Source organism: Lithobates pipiens, unplaced genomic scaffold (genome assembly GCF_037356315.1).
Source record: "Lithobates pipiens isolate NorthernLeopardFrog02 unplaced genomic scaffold, aLitPip1_a1.2 Scaffold_27, whole genome shotgun sequence".
NCBI classification, from domain to species: Eukaryota; Metazoa; Chordata; class Amphibia; order Anura; family Ranidae; genus Lithobates; species Lithobates pipiens.
This window is the reverse complement of record NW_027507788.1, coordinates 218,294,694-218,318,782: the sequence shown is the minus strand read 5'-3', so window position 1 is coordinate 218,318,782 and position 24,089 is coordinate 218,294,694. Positions and strand designations below refer to the sequence as shown.

The window sequence follows — 24,089 nt, the reverse complement described above, 5'->3', positions numbered from 1 at the left end:
AACCTGCCAACCTGCCTTATACCTCCCTAACCTGCCCTATACCACCCTCAACCTGCCCTATACCACCCTCAACCTTTACCTCTCGTAAGATAAATTCCTCTTTAAGTCCATCCTTTTCCATGTCTCCCATTTCGTCATACCTCTCATTGTCTAGGAATATTGTGGTGTATATACTTCTAAACCAATCCCTCTGCAGCTTTTCTTGTTCCTCCTCCCTCTTTTCATCCCGGAATATTAATACCTCTTCTAGTCCAGCCGATTCCCCTTCCAATGCCGCCGTTTCCGGTTCTTCCTCTTCAAATAGAGGTGGTTCAGTTACCACCGATTCCAATTCGAATGCCGCTGTTTCCGGTTCTTCCTCTAGAGGCGGTTCAATTACCACCGATTCCAATTCCCACTCCAAATCTGAGGCGAATATTCCGTCTTTCATGCATAACCTCTTCAGTTTCCTACAGAAGCTCCCATGACTGAAAAGACAAAAAAAAAGGGTTAGAAATGACAAAAGCAGCTTTTACAAACTAACAGAAATTAGCAGCATTAAAGGCTAACTCTACCTATAACCGATACCTCGGTATTAAAAAAAGCACCCATTGTTTGCTTTAACCAATGGCTTCTTAGACACAGCAATGGGCAGACTTCCCTATAATAACTTAAGAATCTGCCCTCTCTGGAGTGTAACCAATGTGTCACTTTCTGACACCAATGATGGGGCACTATTCCATCCACTGACACCAATGACAGGGTACTATATCTCCCACTGACACTAATGATGGGGCACTATTCCTCCCACTGATACCAATAACGGGGCACTATTCCTCCCACTGATACCAATAACGGGGCACTATTCCACCCACTGATACCAATTATGGGGCACTATTCCTCCCATTGATACCAATAACGGGGCACTATTCCTCCCACTGATACCAATAACGGGGCACTATTCCACCCACTGATACTAATTATGGGGTACTATTTCATCCAATGGCACCAAAGATGGAGCACTATTCCATCCAATGGCACCAATGACTGGTCATTATTTCATCCATTGACACCAATGATGGGACATAATTTACAGACACTGACACCGGGGGGTGTTTCTACTCCCACTGTTCACAGTCCCACCTCCCCAAAGCCTAATGCCGCGTACAAACGATCCAATTGTCCGGCGGACCACAGTACGCCAGACAATTCGATCGTGTGTGGGCTCCAGCGGACTTTTTCATCGGACTTAGAAAGTAGTTTTAACTCAAAATTTGTCCGCCGGACTTGGCTTTCAGAGGACAATCCGTTCGGCGGTGTGCTAGTCCGGCGGACTAAGAATGACGCATGCTCTGAAGCAAGTACGAGAAGGAAGCTATTGGCTACTGGCTATTGAACTTCCTTTTTCTAGTCCCGTCGTACGCGCTGTACGTCATCGCCTTAGAAATCGCCTGACTTTTGGAGTGTCTGTGTGTGGCCAAGTCCGTTCGTTATAAGGTCCGGCGGATTATTTGCCGCACCAAGTCCGCCGGATAATTTGATCGTGTGTGTACGCGGCATAAAGGACAGTAAATTGGCCCTTTGTTGAGAAAGTTTGGAGACCCCCTGCACTAAAAACCTAAATTTCTTAACTCTGCCGTAGCCGGTGAGGTGAAACGCCATCATTTAGTGTTGTACCGGCTATGACGTCCCCAAGAACCGGGAAGACTTAATTGGATCTCTCACCAGCGGTAAGAAGTCGGAGAAAGCAAAAGTCACATTTGCGTTTCCCACCCAACCACGTAAACGTGAGATACCAATTTTGGGTCTACCTCAACTGCACATTGCTGTGAATTAGTTCTGGCATAGACTTTGTTACATTAAACTACTACGATATCTGCAGAAATTGGACAGCATAATGAAAAAAAAAAATGATTTAATTGCACACCAGGAACCTTTTTCTTACTGTTACCCGCAGCCTCAAAAAGCCTCCGCCTCTGTCCCACAGACATTCTAAGCCCATGTACACACGGTCGGACATTCCGACGGAACACGGACCGTGTTGTCGGATAATCCGACCGTGTGTGGGCTCCATCGGACTGTTTCCGTCGGAATATCCGACCGACAAAGTTTTAGAGCTGGGCTATAAAATTTTCTGACAACATGGTCCGATGGGACTTTGTCCGATCGTTTGTAGAGAATTCCGATCGGACAAAGTGCCACGCATGCTCAGATCAAATTACGAGACCAAAGCTATTGGCTACTAGCCTGAACGTAGTCCCGTCGTAACGAAATTACATCATCACGTTCTGAACGATCGGATTTTCCGACAACTTTGTCCGACCGTGTGTATGCAACAGCAGTTTCGGACAAAATCCGACGGATTTTGTTGTCGGAATGTCCGACCCGTGTGTACAAGGGCTTAAGCTATAAAAAGAACTTATTACAAGCAAAACAGAACTATTGAAGGTGTGTAAAAGATAACTCTGTGCTCAGAGAAGAGCTTTTGCTGCTAAAATCTGGGGACTGAACACAGAGGGTAAGCTGCCAGTAAAGTAGAGAACGAGGCCTCTGCTTTGTTTTTTGATGAAATGGTATAAAAAAGTATAAAAACAACTTACTAGAAACAGCATCCTGCTACCAAGGCCACCACTATCAGAAAGAGGACGATTCCGGAAGTGATGAGCACAAAGAGATGTTCCCTCAGAATCATCAGGTCTTCATATGCAGGCATTGCCCTGTCTTCATATGCAGGCATTGCCCGGTCTTCATGTGCACGCTTTGCTCGGTGTTCATATGCAGGCATTGCCCGATGTTCATATGCAGGCATTGCCCGGTCTTCATATGCAGGCACTGCCCGGTCTTCATATGCAGGCACTGCCCGGTCTTCATATGCAGGCACTGCTGGTTTTTCATCCACAGGCAATACCTGTTCTTCATCCCTGGTCTGGATGGGAGAAGTGCCTGGTTGGGTTTCTGGTACTGATGGGAAAGGCCCCAGTGATTCCTCCTCCACAGCTGCCGTAGGTTCTTCGTCATTGGCAAACTTACTCAAATGGGGATCAAACTTCAGTGTTATCCTTTCATGTCGAACGGACTTTGTTGCTATTGCTGGTTCAGAAAACGCCATTGAGGGTTGGTTTTGTGTTGTTGTTTGGAAAGACCCCAGTGATTCCTTGTCCTCAGGGAATGTAGGGCCTTTGTCCTCAGGCAATGTCTGTTCATCCACAGGCAATGTCTCTTTTTCATCCGCAGTCACTTCCTGGTTTTCATATGAAGTCCCAGCTTGGTCTTCAGAGGAAGTCCCAGCTTGGTCTTCAGAGGAAGTCCCAGCTTGGTCTTCAGAGGAAGTCCCAGCTTGGTCTTCAGAGGAAGTCCCAGCTTGGTCTTCAGAGGAAGTCCCAGCTTGGTCTTCAGAGGAAGTCCCAGCTTGGTCCTCAGAGGAAGTCCCAGCTTGGTCCTCAGAAGAAGTCCCAGCTTGGTCCTCAGAAGAAGTCCCAGCTTGGTCCTCAGATGAAGTCCCAGCTTGGTCCTCAGATGAAGTCCCAGCTTGGTCCTCAGATGAAGTCCCAGCTTGGTCCTCAGATGAAGTCCCAGCTTGGTCCTCAGATGAAGTCCCAGCTTGGTCCTCAGATGAAGTCCCAGCTTGGTCCTCAGATGAAGTCCCAGCTTGGTCCTCAGATGAAGTCCCAGCTTGGTCTTCAGATGAAGTCCCAGCTTGGTCTTCAGATGAAGTCCCAGCTTGGTCTTCAGATGAAGTCCCAGCTTGGTCTTCAGATGAAGTCCCAGCTTGGTCTTCAGATGAAGTCCCAGCTTGGTCTTCAGATGAAGTCCCAGCTTGGTCTTCAGATGAAGTCCCAGCTTGGTCTTCAGATGAAGTCCCAGCTTGGTCTTCAGATGAAGTCCCAGCTTGGTCTTCAGATGAAGTCCCAGCTTGGTCTTCAGATGAAGTCCCAGCTTGGTCTTCAGATGAAGTCCCAGCTTGGTCTTCAGATGAAGTCCCAGCTTGGTCTTCAGATGAAGTCCCAGCTTGGTCTTCAGATGAAGTCCCAGCTTGGTCTTCAGATGAAGTCCCAGCTTGGTCTTCAGATGAAGTCCCAGCTTGGTCTTCAGATGAAGTCCCAGCTTGGTCTTCAGATGAAGTCCCAGCTTGGTCTTCAGATGAAGTCCCAGCTTGGTCTTCAGATGAAGTCCCAGCTTGGTCTTCAGATGAAGTCCCAGCTTGGTCTTCAGATGAAGTCCCAGCTTGGTCTTCAGATGAAGTCCCAGCTTGGTCTTCAGATGAAGTCCCAGCTTGGTCTTCAGATGAAGTCCCAGCTTGCTCTTCAGATGAAGTCCCAGCTTGCTCTTCAGATGAAGTCCCAGCTTGCTCTTCAGATGAAGTCCCAGCTTGCTCTTCAGATGAAGTCCCAGCTTGCTCTTCAGATGAAGTCCCAGCTTGCTCTTCAGATGAAGTCCCAGCTTGCTCTTCAGATGAAGTCCCAGCTTGCTCTTCAGATGAAGTCCCAGCTTGCTCTTCAGATGAAGTCCCAGCTTGCTCTTCAGATGAAGTCCCAGCTTGCTCTTCAGATGAAGTCCCAGCTTGCTCTTCAGATGAAGTCCCAGCCTGGTCTTCAGATGAAGTCCCAGCCTGGTCTTCAGATGAAGTCCCAGCCTGGTCTTCAGATGAAGTCCCAGCCTGGTCTTCAGATGAAGTCCCAGCCTGGTCTTCAGATGAAGTCCCAGCTTGCTCTTCAGATGAAGTCCCAGCTTGCTCTTCAGATGAAGTCCCAGCTTGCTCTTCAGATGAAGTCCCAGCTTGCTCTTCAGATGAAGTCCCAGCTTGCTCTTCAGATGAAGTCCCAGCTTGCTCTTCAGATGAAGTCCCAGCTTGCTCTTCAGATGAAGTCCCAGCCTGGTCTTCAGATGAAGTCCCAGCCTGGTCTTCAGATGAAGTCCCAGCCTGGTCTTCAGATGAAGTCCCAGCCTGGTCTTCAGATGAAGTCCCAGCCTGGTCTTCAGATGAAGTCCCAGCCTGGTCTTCAGATGAAGTCCCAGCCTGGTCTTCAGATGAAGTCCCAGCCTGGTCTTCAGATGAAGTCCCAGCCTGGTCTTCAGATGAAGTCCCAGCCTGGTCTTCAGATGAAGTCCCAGCCTGGTCTTCAGATGAAGTCCCAGCCTGGTCTTCAGATGAAGTCCCAGCCTGGTCTTCAGATGAAGTCCCAGCCTGGTCTTCAGATGAAGTCCCAGCCTGGTCTTCAGATGAAGTCCCAGCCTGGTCTTCAGATGAAGTCCCAGCCTGGTCTTCAGATGAAGTCCCAGCCTGGTCTTCATAGGCAGGCACTGCCCGGTCTTCATAGGCAGGCACTGCCCGGTCTTCATAGGCAGGCACTGCCCGGTCTTCATAGGCAGGCACTGCTGCCTGGTCTTCATAGGCAGGCACTGCTGCCTGGTCTTCATAGGCAGGCACTGCCCGGTCTTCATAGGCAGGCACTGCTGCCTGGTCTTCATAGGCAGGCACTGCTGCCTGGTCTTCATAGGCAGGCACTGCCCGGTCTTCATAGGCAGGCACTGCTGCCTGGTCTTCATAGGCAGGCACTGCTGCCTGGTCTTCATAGGCAGGCACTGCTGCCTGGTCTTCATAGGCAGGCACTGCTGCCTGGTCTTCATAGGCAGGCACTGCTGCCTGGTCTTCATAGGCAGGCACTGCTGCCTGGTCTTCATAGGCAGGCACTGCTGCCTGGTCTTCATAGGCAGGCACTGCTGCCTGGTCTTCATAGGCAGGCACTGCTGCCTGGTCTTCATAGGCAGGCACTGCTGCCTGGTCTTCATAGGCAGGCACTGCTGCCTGGTCTTCATAGGCAGGCACTGCTGTCTGGTCTTCATAGGCAGGCACTGCTGTCTGGTCTTCATAGGCAGGCACTGCTGTCTGGTCTTCATAGGCAGGCACTGCTGTCTGGTCTTCATAGGCAGGCACTGCCCGGTCTTCATAGGCAGGCACTGCTGCCCGGTCTTCATAGGCAGGCACTGCTGCCCGGTCTTCATAGGCAGGCACTGCTGCCCGGTCTTCATAGGCAGGCACTGCCCGGTCTTCATAGGCAGGCACTGCCCGGTCTTCATAGGCAGGCACTGCTGTCTGGTCTTCATAGGCAGGCACTGCTGTCTGGTCTTCATAGGCAGGCACTGCTGTCTGGTCTTCATAGGCAGGCACTGCTGTCTGGTCTTCATAGGCAGGCACTGCTGCCTGGTCTTCATAGGCAGGCACTGCTGCCTGGTCTTCATAGGCAGGCACTGCTGTCTGGTCTTCATAGGCAGGCACTGCTGTCTGGTCTTCATAGGCAGGCACTGCTGTCTGGTCTTCATAGGCAGGCACTGCTGTCTGGTCTTCATAGGCAGGCACTGCTGTCTGGTCTTCATAGGCAGGCACTGCTGTCTGGTCTTCATAGGCAGGCACTGCTGTCTGGTCTTCATAGGCAGGCACTGCTGTCTGGTCTTCATAGGCAGGCACTGCTGCCTGGTCTTCATAGGCAGGCACTGCTGCCTGGTCTTCATAGGCAGGCACTGCTGCCTGGTCTTCATAGGCAGGCACTGCTGCCTGGTCTTCATAGGCAGGCACTGCTGCCTGGTCTTCATAGGCAGGCACTGCTGCCTGGTCTTCATAGGCAGGCACTGCTGCCTGGTCTTCATAGGCAGGCACTGCTGCCTGGTCTTCATAGGCAGGCACTGCTGCCTGGTCTTCATAGGCAGGCACTGCTGCCTGGTCTTCATAGGCAGGCACTGCTGTCTGGTCTTCATAGGCAGGCACTGCCCGGTCTTCATAGGCAGGCACTGCTGCCCGGTCTTCATAGGCAGGCACTGCTGCCTGGTCTTCATAGGCAGGCACTGCTGCCCGGTCTTCATAGGCAGGCACTGCTGCCTGGTCTTCATAGGCAGGCACTGCCCGGTCTTCATAGGCAGGCACTGCCCGGTCTTCATAGGCAGGCACTGCTGTCTGGTCTTCATAGGCAGGCACTGCTGTCTGGTCTTCATAGGCAGGCACTGCTGTCTGGTCTTCATAGGCAGGCACTGCTGCCTGGTCTTCATAGGCAGGCACTGCTGCCTGGTCTTCATAGGCAGGCACTGCTGCCTGGTCTTCATAGGCAGGCACTGCTGCCTGGTCTTCATAGGCAGGCACTGCTGCCTGGTCTTCATAGGCAGGCACTGCTGTCTGGTCTTCATAGGCAGGCACTGCTGTCTGGTCTTCATAGGCAGGCACTGCTGTCTGGTCTTCATAGGCAGGCACTGCTGTCTGGTCTTCATAGGCAGGCACTGCTGTCTGGTCTTCATAGGCAGGCACTGCTGTCTGGTCTTCATAGGCAGGCACTGCTGTCTGGTCTTCATAGGCAGGCACTGCTGTCTGGTCTTCATAGGCAGGCACTGCTGTCTGGTCTTCATAGGCAGGCACTGCTGTCTGGTCTTCATAGGCAGGCACTGCTGTCTGGTCTTCATAGGCAGGCACTGCCCGGTCTTCATAGGCAGGCACTGCTGCCCGGTCTTCATAGGCAGGCACTGCTGCCCGGTCTTCATAGGCAGGCACTGCCCGGTCTTCATAGGCAGGCACTGCCCGGTCTTCATAGGCAGGCACTGCTGTCTGGTCTTCATAGGCAGGCACTGCTGTCTGGTCTTCATAGGCAGGCACTGCTGTCTGGTCTTCATAGGCAGGCACTGCTGCCTGGTCTTCATAGGCAGGCACTGCTGTCTGGTCTTCATAGGCAGGCACTGCCCGGTCTTCATAGGCAGGCACTGCTGCCCGGTCTTCATAGGCAGGCACTGCTGCCTGGTCTTCATAGGCAGGCACTGCTGCCCGGTCTTCATAGGCAGGCACTGCTGCCTGGTCTTCATAGGCAGGCACTGCCCGGTCTTCATAGGCAGGCACTGCCCGGTCTTCATAGGCAGGCACTGCTGTCTGGTCTTCATAGGCAGGCACTGCTGTCTGGTCTTCATAGGCAGGCACTGCTGTCTGGTCTTCATAGGCAGGCACTGCTGCCTGGTCTTCATAGGCAGGCACTGCTGCCTGGTCTTCATAGGCAGGCACTGCTGCCTGGTCTTCATAGGCAGGCACTGCTGCCTGGTCTTCATAGGCAGGCACTGCTGCCTGGTCTTCATAGGCAGGCACTGCTGTCTGGTCTTCATAGGCAGGCACTGCTGTCTGGTCTTCATAGGCAGGCACTGCTGTCTGGTCTTCATAGGCAGGCACTGCTGTCTGGTCTTCATAGGCAGGCACTGCTGTCTGGTCTTCATAGGCAGGCACTGCTGTCTGGTCTTCATAGGCAGGCACTGCTGTCTGGTCTTCATAGGCAGGCACTGCTGTCTGGTCTTCATAGGCAGGCACTGCTGTCTGGTCTTCATAGGCAGGCACTGCTGTCTGGTCTTCATAGGCAGGCACTGCTGTCTGGTCTTCATAGGCAGGCACTGCCCGGTCTTCATAGGCAGGCACTGCTGCCCGGTCTTCATAGGCAGGCACTGCTGCCCGGTCTTCATAGGCAGGCACTGCCCGGTCTTCATAGGCAGGCACTGCCCGGTCTTCATAGGCAGGCACTGCTGTCTGGTCTTCATAGGCAGGCACTGCTGTCTGGTCTTCATAGGCAGGCACTGCTGTCTGGTCTTCATAGGCAGGCACTGCTGTCTGGTCTTCATAGGCAGGCACTGCTGCCTGGTCTTCATAGGCAGGCACTGCTGCCTGGTCTTCATAGGCAGGCACTGCTGCCTGGTCTTCATAGGCAGGCACTGCTGTCTGGTCTTCATAGGCAGGCACTGCTGTCTGGTCTTCATAGGCAGGCACTGCTGTCTGGTCTTCATAGGCAGGCACTGCTGTCTGGTCTTCATAGGCAGGCACTGCTGTCTGGTCTTCATAGGCAGGCACTGCTGTCTGGTCTTCATAGGCAGGCACTGCTGTCTGGTCTTCATAGGCAGGCACTGCTGTCTGGTCTTCATAGGCAGGCACTGCTGTCTGGTCTTCATAGGCAGGCACTGCTGTCTGGTCTTCATAGGCAGGCACTGCTGTCTGGTCTTCATAGGCAGGCACTGCTGTCTGGTCTTCATAGGCAGGCACTGCTGTCTGGTCTTCATAGGCAGGCACTGCTGTCTGGTCTTCATAGGCAGGCACTGCTGTCTGGTCTTCATAGGCAGGCACTGCTGTCTGGTCTTTATAGGCAGGCACTGCTGTCTGGTCTTCATAGGCAGGCACTGCTGTCTGGTCTTCATAGGCAGGCACTGCTGTCTGGTCTTCATAGGCAGGCACTGCTGTCTGGTCTTCATAGGCAGGCACTGCTGTCTGGTCTTCATAGGCAGGCACTGCTGTCTGGTCTTCATAGGCAGGCACTGCTGTCTGGTCTTTATAGGCAGGCACTGCTGTCTGGTCTTCATAGGCAGGCACTGCTGTCTGGTCTTCATAGGCAGGCATTGCCCGGTGTTCATATGCAGGGTCTTCATATGCAGGCACTGCTGTCTGGTCTTCATATGCAGGCACTGCTGTCTGGTCTTCATATGCAGGCACTGCTGTCTGGTCTTCATATGCAGGCACTGCTGTCTGGTCTTCATATGCAGGCACTGCCTGGTCTTCATATGCAGGCACTGCCTGGTCTTCATATGCAGGCACTGCCTGGTCTTCATATGCAGGCACTGCCCGGTGTTCATATGCAGGGTCTTCATATGCAGGCACTGCCCGGTCTTCATATGCAGGCACTGCTGTCTGGTCTTCATATGCAGGCACTGCTGTCTGGTCTTCATATGCAGGCACTGCCCGGCCTTCATATGCAGGCACTGCCCGGTCTTCATATGCAGGCACTGCTGGTTTTTCATCCACAGGCAATACCTGTTCATCCCTGGTCTGGATGGGAGAAGTGCCTGGACGGGGAAACATGACCATGCGCCTGGTTTGAAACTTCTTGCCTACGTCCATGAGCGGAGAATCTGCATAAAACAAATGATAAAGAGGTCATACAAATGTACAGTGAACCAGCACATCAAACTTTTTCTTGCTTAGGTGTGTATTGGGTATGGGAGCTACTGTATCTAACACTTACCTGCTACATGAACGTTGAACTTTTTAACCGGTCCCTTCTGTACACCATCCACCATGAGGTTGAGCTCGTACGTCCCACTGTCTTCCAGGCGGAGAGGACTGAGAGCGAGAGAACAGTCCATTTCATGGGTTGAACCTGGGTGCTCTCTCTGGTCGTGATGACTCGGAGGCTGCAGCTTGATGCCACTGTGCCGCAGGATGGTCATGTACTTGTGGGTTCCGGCCGGTGCCATCCTCCATTCTAAGTCAATCCGATGATTGCTAGTCACTCCGTCAATGGAGAGATGGCATGGAATCTCCAATTTGGAGCCGGCTCTGGCCTCCAGGTGGCTGTATGAAGGCTCAGCTTGGGACAATGCTACGGAAAGAGAGAAATTGTCGTTAATAGTGAAACATTTCCAAAGTTATAATATATAACATCAAAGGCAGTAAAAAAGAAAAAATATTAAAAAAAAACACCTTTTTGTGGACCTTAGGTGGATCTCACATTTCTGGGTTTAGATTAACGCTTTCGCTGCCAGGGCTGTTTTTGCTTTTTTTTTTATTTAATTTAATTAAAATTTAATTCAATAAATAATAAATAATAATAATAAATTTAATTTTGGGCCTAAAAATGTAAGGTGGCGGGAGCATAGGAGCATGTTACATGTTACACCCTAAATATGCATGTAACATGTAACATATTCCTAAAGGTGAACCTATCCTTTAACTTGGAACTAAACCCTCCGCTCCTTTACAGCCAAGGAAGCTGCCATCTAAGCCCTCTGTTTGAACTGCAGTTGCCATGGAGCTGCACATGCCATCCGTTATGGCTCCACCTTGCCTGATGGATTGACAGTTTGGTTGAGAGCACAAGCAAATGCGGCAGTTAGCTTTCCCAGCATGCCTTGTACAGTATGTAGCTGTATTGGGAAGGCCTTCAATTTTTTGGGTTTAGTTCCACTTGAAGGCTAAAACTCATACATACACGGGTGATATCCTTATTGCTGGTATTTGAGTCCCTTTGCAATGCACTGGAAATACAGCACTGCCGGTAGGAATACTGTCAGCCAATCACTGACTCTGATTAATAGTTAAAGAACCCCCCCTCCCCCCGGTAGGCTCAATTCACAAAGCTTTAGAATAAGAAAGAATGATTTTTTTTAACTGTAGCCAATTAAGTGTCATTTATAAATCACATAAAACCCCATTTACAAAGCCTACACATCAGGACAAAGGAGGCTCATGTTCAGAAAAGTGGCAGTTATTTTCACCTAAGTCTCATGAGATTTAAAAAAACAAAAACAAATTGTCAAATGGCTAAAAATAGCATCACTCATCCACACATCCAAGCAGAACCGCCAATTTATATGTTTATCAAAAAAAAAAAAAAGAGAAATTAATATATGAACTTACCTGTCCCCAGGTGCAAAATGCACAGAAAAATTAGCAGTTTTATCAAAAATCTCATTTTCAATCTTTATCACAAAAGATAATGAATTGCAATTAAATAAAGTCTCCTGGATCACAAATATAATAAATGTAACTCAGAAAATTCGCTAAAATATCAGAGAAGTTCGCAGAGCAAGTCTAACGGGTGTTGCCACTACGATCAACAGTCACTGAATGAGGATGGCTGGCTGTTGACCTGAATAAATACCTGCAGGCTCACTATGATGTCACGGGGCTGCTCACTGCACTGATTGGCTGACAGCATTACCATGGCAACCAACGCTCACTATGATGTCATGGGGCTGCTCACTGCACTGATTGGCTGACAGCATTGCCATGGCAACCAATGCATGTCCAGTGCATTAGGCTCAAATATCAATCTGTGATGACAGTTATAATCTAGCCTTGAAGCTGCAACTCCCCTATATTTATCATAAGGATAAAAAAAGCTTTTTTTTTTGCCATCTGACTGCCATTTTTAAAGCGGTATTAAACCCAAAATAAACATTTCTTATATTGCAGCTTACCAATTCTTGGATGTGATGGCTGCATTTGTTTTATTTTTTAGGTTTTTCCTTCTTTTCTTTTTTTAAATCTGGTAATCCAACCAGCACATCTGTTTTAATTAAAATAATATATGATATGATAAATGTGTTTATTGTTTTTATTATGTTTTTTAGTTTCACAGCACAAACTCTCCAGCTGAATGTATCAGTTTACATAGATAAGACAAAGCAGTTAACACCGGCTGGGGGGGATTACAATGATCCCTTTTCTATGTAAATCTTTTATCCCAGAAGAAAAAAAAATGAAAAAAAATGTTTGCTGCAACTGATTTTTTAAGTATCAGCTGGCGTTTGGCTTTAATTTGTTAGTGTATTTAAATCCACTAGTCCAGCTAACACCCCCCCCCCCAGATTGACAGTGCTGCCGCTTGTGCCTCCTGCGCTCTCCCTTTAACCATTTGGTTCTACATGGTGGTCATTAAAAAAGTTAAAAAAAAAATACTCTGCAACACTGTGCAATGCTCTGCAATAAATGTTAACAGAAACAAAGAATTTTGTTTTTTTCTGAATTTTCAGTCTTTTATGATTTATAGTGCAAAAAATAAAAAAACCCAGCGGTGATTAAATAGCACCAAAAGAAAGCTTTATTTGTGTGAAAAAAAAGGACAAACATTTCATGTGGGTACACATTTGGCTACCTGCCAGACTGCGCATGCGCGATGCCGCCATATGCGTTCCAACACTGAGGCGATCTGCGCCTGCTCAGAATTTTGTGCCCACACCCCTGAGTCCAGGCTCCAGCCCCACCGTCCGGATTATAATTATGCGGAGAGAAGCGCGGCGAGGGGCCCTGTGTTGGATCGCATATGGCGGCGTCGCGCATTCGCATTCCAGCGGGTAGCCAAATGTTATATATATATATGTGTGTGTGTAATGACATGTGTGATCCCTTTTAAATGGATGAAGTGCAGCCCCAGCGCAGAGATGTGTGTGGTGTGAAGTCCTGGGGTCCCCACACGTGTGTTTGTGTGTGTCGGGGTCCCCACGTGTGTGTGTGCCTGATGGATTGACAGTTTGGTTGAGAGCACAAGCAAATGTGGCAGTTAGCTTTCCCAGCATGCCTTGTACAGTATGTAGCTGTATTGGGAAGGCATTACATTTTTTTGGGTTTAGTTCCACTTGAAGGCTAAAACTCATACATACACGGGTGATATCCGTATTGCTGGTATTTGAGTCCCTTTGCAATGCACTGGAAATACAGCACTGCCGGTAGGAATACTGTCAGCCAATCAGTGACTCTGGTTAATAGTGAAAGACCCCCCCCTCCCCCTCCCCTGTGGTAGGCTCAATTCACAAAGCTTTAGCATAAGAAAGAATTTTTTTTTTTAACTGTAGCCAATTAAGTGTCATTTATAAATCACATAAAACCATTTACAAAGCCTACACATCAGGACAAAGGAGGCTCATGTTCAGAAAAGTGGCAGTTATTTTCACCTAAGTCTCATGAGATTTAAAAAAAAAAATGGTAAAATGGCTAAAAATAGCATCACTCATCCACACATCCAAGCAAAACCGCCAATTTATATGTTTATCAAAAACAAAAAAGAGAAATTAATATATGAACTTACCTGTCCCCAGGTGCAAAATGCACAGAAAAATTAGCAGTTTTATCAAAAATCTCATTTTCAATCTTTATCACAAAAGATAATGAATTGCAATTAAATAAAGTCTCCTGGATCACAAATATAATAAATGTAACTCAGAAAATTCGCTAAAATATCAGAGAAGTTCGCAGAGCAAGTCTAACGGGTGTTGCCACTACGATCAACAGTCACTGAATGAGGATGGCTGGCTGTTGACCTGAATAAATACCTGCAGGCTCACTATGATGTCACGGGGCTGCTCACTGCACTGATTGGCTGACAGTATTCCCATGGCAACCAACGCTCGCTATGATGTCATGGGGCTGCTCACTGCACTGATTGGCTGACAGTATTCCCATGGCAACCAATGCTCGCTATGATGTCATGGGGCTGCTCACTGCACTGATTGGCTGACAGCATTCCCATGGCAACCAACGCTCGCTATGATGTCATGGGGCTGCTCACTGCACTGATTGGCTGACAGCATTACCATGGCAACCAATGCATGTCCAGTGCATTAGGCTCAAATAGCAATCTGTGATGACAGTTATAATCTAGTCTTGAAGCTGCAACTCCCCTATATTTATCATAAGGATAAAAAAAGCTTTTTTTAGCCATCTGACTGCCATTTTTAAAGCGGTATTAGACCCAAAATAAACATTTCTTATATTGCAGCTTACCAATTCTTGGATGTGATGGCTGCATTTGTTTTATTTTTTAGGTTTTTCCTTTTTTTTTTATCTGGTAATCCAGCCAGCACATCTGTTTTAATTAAAATAATATATGATATGATAAATGTGTTTATTGTTTTTATTATGTTTTTTAGTTTCACAGCACAAACTCTCCAGCTGAATGTATCAGTTTACATAGATAAGACAAAGCAGTTAACACCGGCTGGGGGGGATTACAATGATCCCTTTTCTATTTATGTAAATCTTTTATCCCAGAAGGAAAAAAAAATGAAAAAAATGTTTGCTGCAACTGATTTTTTAAGTATCAGCTGGCGTTTGGCTTCAATTTATTAGTGTATTTAAATCCACTAGTCCAGCTAACACTCCCCCCCCCCCCCCAGACTGACAGTGCTGCCGCTTGTTGTGCCTCCTGTGCTCTCCCTTTAACCATTTGAATTCTACATGGTGGTCATTAAAAAAGTAAAAAAATAAAAATACTCTGCAACACTGTGCAATGCTCTGCAATAAATGTTAACAGAAACAAAGAATTTTTTTTTTTTTTCTGAATTTTCAGTCTTTTTTTTGATTTATAGTGCAGAAAATAAAAAGCCCAGCGGTGATTAAATAGCACCAAAAGAAAGCTTTATTTGTGTGAAAAAAAAGGACAAACATTTCATGTGATCTCATTCTAAGATCATGGAGAAAGCTGTAGTACATCAGCTACAACTTCACCTGGATACTCACAAACTCCTGGACCCGCTGCAATCAGGCTTCCGCCCGGGTCATGGGGCAGAAACAGCTCTCCTCAAGATTTGGGATGACGCCCTCGAAGCAGCAGATGACGGAGAGCCGTGTCTCCTCGTACTGCTAGACCTAAGTGCAGCGTTTGATACAGTAGATCACAATACTCTACTCGTCCTCCTCACAGAAGTAGCCGGAGTCCAAGACATCGATCTCCATTGGTTCGCGTCCTTCCTAGGAAATCGGTCACAGACAGTGAAACTAGGAAAATTCCTCTCCGAAACTCGGGCAGTCACCTGCGGAGTCCCTCAAGGCTCTCCGTTGTCACCCGTTCTCTTCAACATTTACATTCGCCCACTCCTTCAAATCATCAGATGCTCAGACCTCTGCTTCCACTCTTACGCCGACGACACGCAACTTTATTTCCGGATCAATGGAAAAAAAGATCACCAACAACAACTTGAAAACTGCCTCAAATCAATAGAGGACTGGATGACCCCCAACTCCCTCCAGCTGAACCAATCAAAGACAGAGCTTCTTATCTTACACCCAAATCATAAGCCCGCAACCAGAACCTCCTGGTCTCCACCAACCGTCTTTGGGCAGACTATCTCCCCAAAGACCAAAGCCAAGAGTCTCGGGGTTATTTTAGACGCACAAATGTCAATGGATGCGCAAATAGGATCTGTAGTCAGTGGATCTCACCATCTGCTGCGCATGCTTCGCAGACTCCTCCCTTTTATCCCAAAGAATGACAAAGCAGTGGTAGTTGGAACAATCATTAATTCACGACTGGACTACGCAAACTCGCTTTACATAGGATTACCACAATATCAACTTGTGCGATTACAACTGATCCAAAACACGGCGGCAAGGCTGATAACAGGAAAAAACCCTGGGAATCCATTTCTCCTTCACTGAGGAGCTTACATTGGCTAACCGTAAAAAATCGGATCACGTTCAAGACCCTTTGCCTCACCCACAAATGCGTGCATAGAGAAGCTCCGCAATACCTAATGGAGAAAATAAATCATTACACACCAAACCGCAGTCTTCCATCAGCCAACAAAAACCTCCTCCTCGTGCCCAAAGCCCGGTATAAATCCAAGGGGGATCAGAGATTCGCTGTCCAAGGGCCTCGGCTATGGAATGCTCTACCAATCAACATCCGCCTGGAAGAAAATCACCTGGCTTTTAGGAAAAAACTCAAGACCTTCCTCTTTTAGCAGATGATCAAAGCTCGCCACAGCGCCTAGAGGCGATTCAGTTCGCATTGTGCGCTATACAAGTATTTCATTCATTCATTGGTGTCAGTGGAAGGAATAGTGTCCCATCATTGGTGTCAGTGGAAGGAATAGTGCCCCATCATTGGTGTCAGTGGAAGGAATAGTGTCCCATCATTGGTGTCAGTGGGAGGAATAGTGCCCCATCATTGGTGTCAGTGGGAGGAATAGTGCCCCATCATTGGTGTCAGTGGGCCCCATCATAGGTTTTGGTGAGAGGAATAGTGCCCCATCATTGGTGTCGGTGGGCCCCATCATAGGTTTTGGTGGGAGGAATAGTGCCCCATCTTTGGTCTTGGTGGGAGGAATAGTGCTCATCATTGGTGTCAGTGGGAGGAATAGTGCTCATCATTGGTGTCAGTGGGAGGAATAGTGCCCCATCATTGGTGTCAGTGGGAGGAATAGTGCCCCATCATTGGTATCAGTGGGAGGAATAGTGCCCCATCATTGGTGTCAGTGGGAGGAATAGTGCTCATCGTTGGTGTCAGTGGGAGTATTAGTGCCCCATCATTGGTGTCAGTGGGAGGAATAGTGCCAAATCATTGGTGTCAGTGGGAGGAATAGTGCCCCATCATTGGTGTCAGTGGGAGGAATAGTGCCCCATCATTGGTGTCAGTGGGAGGAATAGTGCCCCATCATTGGTGTCAGTGGGAGGAATAGTGCCCCATCATTGGTGTCAGTGGGCCCCATCATAGGTTTTGGTGAGAGGAATAGTGCCCCATCATTGGTGTCGGTGGGCCCCATCATAGGTTTTGGTGGGAGGAATAGTGCCCCATCTTTGGTCTTGGTGGGAGGAATAGTGCTCATCATTGGTGTCAGTGGGAGGAATAGTGCTCATCATTGGTGTCAGTGGGAGGAATAGTGCTCATCATTGGTGTCAGTGGGAGGAATAGTGCCCCATCATTGGTGTCAGTGGGAGGAATAGTGCCCCATCATTGGTATCAGTGGGAGGAATAGTGCCCCATCATTGGTGTCAGTGGGAGGAATAGTGCTCATCGTTGGTGTCAGTGGGAGTATTAGTGCCCCATCATTGGTGTCAGTGGGAGGAATAGTGCCAAATCATTGGTGTCAGTGGGAGGAATAGTGCCCCATCATTGGTGTCAGTGGGAGGAATAGTGCCCCATCATTGGTGTCAGTGGGAGGAATAGTGCCCCATCATTGGTGTCAGTGGGAGGACACAGTCCGCAGTTTATATGAACCTTTCATGCTATCACATATGTATTTTTGGCATATGAAATGCGTTTGTTCTTTTCAATCAGGAAGGGATTAGGATTCCCCTGTATCCCCATTATAGGGGAGTTGCACACACCCAGGTTTATAACCAATCACAGGGACTCCAGTACTTTATTAATGTTTGGTTTCATTCATTTACACACCTGATGCCACGTCACTTTGTGACACGTGTGTTTATTTTCCGGTACTAGATGGTTTAACGGTCAGTACCTACCTGAGCTGCCTTAGGCTAGTACATTCCATTATATTAACACAGCCTTTGCCACGGATTGAATACTCACCCTGTGAAGAGTGATCTGTCAAATCGCTCTTCAGTGTAAAGGTAGCTCCACATACACCTCACTTTTTTTCACTTTTATCCTGGAGTCCCCATTGGGGAGTTCATCGGGGGGAGGCTGCAGCCTGGTTTATGTCCTAAAGCGCAGAATTACAATTATTTTACTATGTTTTATATATTGTATATGATTTATATTTCATGTATCTCTTTTTGCCTCTTTCCTTGCTCTAGACTCCCAGAACGCCCAGGACTTGTACTATCAGGGGTATTACATGTGCCTGAAGGAGACGGTGGGATTTCTGCACACCCACGGCCAGACGAAGGCCAAGATCCTGCGCCATATCTGCAGGCAGCAAAGCCCACCCTCAGCAGAGCGCAGTCTCCATCACCCGGCCCCCTCGCTGGAGAGAAGACCATGCAGCCCCTCGGAGGGTCACAGGGACAGATGGAGGCCGTGGTAGACCCCCCCCCCCCTCGGGGCACCATCACTGCTATATACTCCAGTGTTCTGTATTATAAGAATATTGTGGCCACCAATGCTACCCCAGCTGGAGGACGGGGTTGGCTGATGTGAGGTTTCCCCCTACTGGCCGTGACATGCAAAAGCAGTGGAGCTTCGACCAGAACCGTTTTACGTTTCGGGGCGGTCAAGGGAGGGTCAAACTTTAATTTGTTGCTTCTTGTGTGGCGGAAAAGAGACAAAAACCCGGCGAAGACCTTCACCCTGGGGGGGGGGGGCTCCATGTTCCCGTAGACATTCCTTTCCGAAGACAGGAAGGAATTAATGAAGCCTGAATAGGCTATACCAGTGATGGAGAACCTTGGCACCCCAGATGTTTTGGAACTACATTTCCCATGATGCTCCTGCACTCTAAAGTATAGTTGAGTATCATGGGAAATTTAGTTGCAAAACATCTGGGGGTGCCAAGGTTCGCCATCACTGGGCTACACTATAGATAAAGTCATACCATTCCTAAAGCTCTTTTCTGCAATATGGTTTGATGTGTCATTCCGCTGCTTTGGGATATTACCAGTACCGGGGCAGTTTTGTCCATCGCTCGGGGCAAGAATGTGGGACTGCGCCCCCTCCCCCACAGTGGAATGGGTTTACTGCCCTCTGTTTCGTTCTTTGCTTCTCTGTGCCCATGGGCAGCTTCCCCCCATGCCCACCCCTTGCCCTGGCCCTGGGTATTACAGCAATGCTTGTGAAAAGGCTTCTTTTAGATGCACCGAAAATATAGGCCGTCGAAACGTATCAGACGAAAATGTTATTGGCATTTTCCTGATAAGAGAAAAAGGTGCCGATGATGGTGCCGAAAACGGACCTGATTTTGCCGCGATTTAGCCACCATTTACTGTGCTTATGGTTTTTTCATAGGTCATGTGACTCAACAACCGCATCAAAAACGCAACATGGGTACATTATTGATGCGTTCTTGCTGCATTTTTAATGCATTTCAGTTTGTTTCTGTAGAACCACATTAACAGGACGACATTACCCTATGGGGGGGGGGGGTCTGTTCCTTATTCCTATACAGGGCTGGACTGGGACAAAAATTTGGCCCTGGACTTCATCCAGACCGGCCCACTTTCCTTTTGCAAACACACACAAAAACAGTATATAAACTATACGCAATGGTGGAAAAAAAAAAAAAAAGTTAAATCATTTCACTGTAAGTATAAACAGCTTTTTTTTATTATTTAGAGAAAAATATGCATTCCAACATAACAGACGCCTTTAGCATTAAATGTGCAAGTTACACTCCGTTCAATGGCAGGTGTCATAAATAAGGAAAACAGTTATACCTGTGGTCAGTCATTAATGCATCAGTGACCAGTGGCAGTACATTCATTCATCATCAGTGATCATGACCAGCAGAGACAGTACATTAATTCATCAGTGACCATGACTACCAGTGGCAGTACATTCATTCATCAGTGACCATGACTACCAGTGGCAGTACATTCATTCATCAGTGACCATGACTACCAGTGGCAGTACATTCATTCATCAGTGACCATGACCAGTGGCCATAAATTCATTCATCAGTGACCAACAGTGGCACGAGCAAATTCATATAACAGTGACTGTGACCAGTGGCATTAAATTATTGATCAGTTACCGTGGCCAGTGGCATTAAATTATTCATCAGTTACCGTGACCAGTGGCATTAAATTATTAATCAATTATGGTGGCCAGTGGCATTAAATTATTAATCAGTTACCGTGGCCAGTGGCATTAAATCATTCATCAGTTACCGTGACCAGTGGCATTAAATTATTCATCAGTTACCGTGGCCAGTGGCATTAAATCATTCATAAGTTACCGTGGCCAGTGGCATTAAATCATTCATCAGTTACCGTGGCCAGTGGCATTCAATTATTCATCAGTTACCGTGACCAGTGGCATTCAATTATTCATCAGTTACCGTGGCCAGTGGCATTAAATTATTCACCAGTTACCGTGGCCAGTGGCATTAAATCATTCATCAGTTACCATGGCCAGTGGCATTCAATTATTCATCAGTTACCGTGACCAGTGGTATTCAATTATTCATCAGTTACCGTGGCCAGTGGCATTCAATTATTCATCAGTTGCCGTGACCAGTGGCATTAAATTATTCACCAGTTACCATGGCCAGTGGCATTAAATTATTCATCAGTTACCGTGGCCAGTGGCATTAAATCATTCATCAGTTACCGTGGCCAGTGGCATTAAATCATTCATCAGTTACCGTGACCAGTGGCATTCAATTATTCATCAGTTACCGTGGCCAGTGGCATTCAATTATTCATCAGTTACCGTGGCCAGTGGCATTCAATTATTCATCAGTTACCGTGGCCAGTGGCATTCAATTATTCATCAGTTACCGTGGCCAGTGGCATTCAATTATTCATCAGTTACCGTGGCCAGTGGCATTAAATCATTCATCAGTTACCGTGGCCAGTGGCATTAAATCATTCATCAGTTACCGTGACCAGTGGCATTCAATTATTCACCAGTTACCGTGGCCAGTGGCATTAAATCATTCATCAGTTACCGTGGCCAGTGGCATTCAATTATTCATCAGTTACCGTGACCAGTGGTATTCAATTATTCACATGTTACTGTGGCCAGTGGCATTAAATCATTCATCTGTTACCGTGGCCAGTGGCATTCAATTATTCACCAGTTACCATGACCAGTGGCATTCAATTATTCACCAGTTACTGTGGCCAGTGGCATTAAATCATTCATCAGTTACCGTGGCCAGTGGCATTCAATTATTCATCAGTTACCGTGACCAGTGGTATTCAATTATTCACCAGTTACTGTGGCCAGTGGCATTAAATCATTTATCTGTTACCGTGGCCAGTGGCATTCAATTATTCACCAGTTACCGTGACCAGTGGCATTCAATTATTCACCAGTTACTGTGGCCAGTGGCATTAAATCATTCATCAGTTACTGTGACCAGTGGCATTCAATTATTCACCAGTTACCGTGGCCAGTGGCATTAAATCATTCATCAGTTACTGTGGCCAGTGGCATTCAATTATTCATCAGTTACCGTGACCAGTGGCATTCAATTATTCATCAGTTACCGTGACCAGTGGCATTCAAATATTCACCAGTTACCGTGGCCAGTGGCATTAAATCATTCATCAGTTACCGTGGCCAGTGGCATTAAATTATTAATCAGTTACCATGACCAGTGGCATTCAATTATTCATCAGTTACCGTGGCCAGTGGCATTCAATTAATATTAATGCCACTGGTTACGCTAACTGATTAATAATATAATGCCGCTGGTCAATTATTATTTTAATGCCACTGGTCATGGTAACTGATGAATAATTTAATACCACTGGTCACAGTAACTGCTTAATAATCAGTTACCATGACCAGTGGCATTAAATTATTTATCAGTTACCATGACCAGTGGCAGTACTGGCAGTACCCATGCTGCATATTACAGAAATCATACAATGACAGTAATAGACTCAGCTTATTATTAATCATGCAGCCTGCATCCCGTATAGCATCTGATGCTGTCTGGACTTGCTGCAAGTAATTTTCAGGTTCCTCCTCCTCAGCGGCGCTGGCTCCTTGGTTGCAGTCTTGCAGGCAGCTGAGCTTGGGCAGCCGCTCGATACGCTCCTCCTATATCTCCGGCCCACCTCCCCCTCCCCGGCCGTGAGTGACGTCACGGCGCCAGGACAAGGAGGCCGTAATGTTAGGGGGAGTTACAAATGAGTGGCAGCATCACAATGATGGTGTTTGTGTGCCGCCGCCGCCGGGTGCAGGAGCGGAGCCAGCCAGAGTTATTATAACACAATGCAGACACGGAGAGAGAAGTGTAGTGAGTCAGTGACACACTGACAACCGGCCCACTGAGCCAATCGGCCCACCGGGAAACTCCCGGTAGTCCCGATGGCCAGTACAGGCCTGTTCCTATAGGTGCCCAATTTTGGATTTTGACTACAGACCCCACTATCCTCTTGTCCTTCATGTACCTATCTTTTTTTTTTTTGGTGGCGCCACCACCAGCGGGGTTGATCGGGAGCCGTTCTCCCATCGATCGAACTGAGGGGAAGAGACCATGGAGGAAGAGGAGAGCCGCGGGATAGCACGGTGTTACTGGTGCTTACATTATAATTGTCTTCGCTCTGCTCGACACAGGCCTGCCTCCTCCTGACCTGCGCCTGCGATAGAAAGAATGCCGGTCCAATGCTGCGATGCGTTCTGTCTGTCACAGGCACGGGGTCAGGAGGAGGCGGGGCTGTGTCTAGCAGAGAGGAGACAATTATAATGTAAGCGCCGGTAATGGCATGCTATCCTGCGGCTCTCCTCTTCTTCCAACCATGCATTCCTCTGCCCAGACGAGGCTGCAGTGGGCACAGTGAGGCTGCAATGGTGGGCACAGTGAGGCTGCAATGGTGGGCACAGTGTGGCTGCAATGGTGGGCACAGTGTGGCTGCAATGGTGGGCACAGTGTGGCTGCAATGGTGGGCACAGTGTTGCTGCAATGGAGGGCACGTTGGCACAGCGTGGCTGCAATGTGGTGCAAACACCGTTTACATATGTGGGCGTGACCTATGTATGCGCTCACTACTCTGCACAAGCCCACGGGTACGCGTTACATTTTTATTTTATTTTTTTTATTCATTTTATTACTTTTTATTTTTACACTGTGCCTTTTTTTTTTTATATTTATATCACTTTTATCATACCTACCAAATTTTTGAGATGGGAAGGAGGGACACCTATTAGCAAACGTTTTTAGACAGAGGCCACATCCCTTTAAAAGGAGAGTTATTGAAAAAAAAATGATTGGTTAAACCCACAAGTGCTTTTTTTTTTTTTTTTATTCCTTTATATCGGCTTTTGAAATTTATAAATGCGGTCATTTCGAAATTGGATGAAAGGTTTAGCACTGGGAAACACCTTTTGAAATATTAAAAGTGCATTTTATATGCTACTATATAGATCAGACCCAAATGAGAGGGAAAGAGGGACAGAGGGACATTGCTCCAAATCCAGGACAGTCCCTTCAAATCCGGGGACAGTTGGGAGCTATGCTTTTATTGCTATCGCAAGCAATGTAAACATCCCTTATGATAACAATACAGCATGACAGGTCCTCTTTATTGAGAGATCTGGGGTCTAAAAGACCAAAAAAAATCCCTCCTTAGAAGATAAAAAAACACGTTAACACGGTCCGAGAACTTAGAAGTGACGCCATGACGTCGCCCCGGACCTCCAAGGGCATAGAGATGAGTGGTGGTGTCAGAAACCTTGAATCAGACCGAGACAGAAGTACAATTAAATCACACTTGTTTGTTAAATAAAATAAAAAGGTAAACAGAAAAAGCGTAGTCAAAGCATAGCCAGAGTCCAGTAACCGGATCGAGTAGTCAGCCAGGCCAGATTTCAATAACCAGATCGGGTAGTCAGCCAGGCCAGAAGTCAGGGATCCAAGTAGAGCAACAGCAAGCAGGATAAGGAGCCAGAATGGATGTCAGCAATCCAGTCTTTAAACAGAAACGCAGGAGATGGTTTCTTATGATGTGTCCAAGGCGAAGGCAGAGGTGAAGTGAGCTGGAAGGCTTTAAGTAGGCAGGTCAGACGAGCAGGATCAGGAACAGCTGGTAACTGTGGAGAGAGATGAGAGCTGGCACTTAGCCGACAGCTGAACAGCCAGCCCAGAGAAGGAAGGGCTAAGCCAGCCCTGACAGGTGGCCATCTTGCCATCGCTTATCTCTATGGGAAGACACTTGCCGGCGCCGGGTGGCTCCTGGGCACCTCTCCTGCCATTTTCTA

General features: G+C 47.7%; 2 protein-coding genes across 2 annotated transcripts in view; one reads left to right on the top strand and one right to left on the bottom strand.

The window, feature by feature from the left end:
* The window catches only part of ZBTB48 (zinc finger and BTB domain containing 48), a gene marked incomplete in the record, with an annotated part of 314,981 nt that overhangs the window by 155,615 nt on the left and 135,277 nt on the right, over positions 1 to 24,089 (top strand).
* On the bottom strand, positions 10 to 3,095 carry LOC143934548 (uncharacterized). Its single transcript, XM_077458262.1, has 2 exons — positions 2,580 to 3,095; positions 10 to 467 (listed from the first exon to the last, which is right to left on the bottom strand). Exons 1-2 carry the CDS (start codon positions 3,086 to 3,088, stop codon positions 17 to 19), a joined length of 960 nt encoding a protein of 319 aa, XP_077314388.1. The 5' UTR covers positions 3,089 to 3,095; the 3' UTR covers positions 10 to 16.

What these genes read in the sequence shown, in the direction of transcription:
- LOC143934548 (XM_077458262.1), bottom strand. Translation starts at nt 3,088, where the DNA reads ATGGCGTTTTCTGAACCAGCAATAGCAACAAAGTCCGTTCGACATGAA. An exon ending in GTAGCAGGATGCTGTTTCTA is followed by an intron (nt 468 to 2,579) that starts GTAAGTTGTTTT and finishes TTGTCTTTTCAG; the next exon opens with TCATGGGAGCTTCTGTAGGA.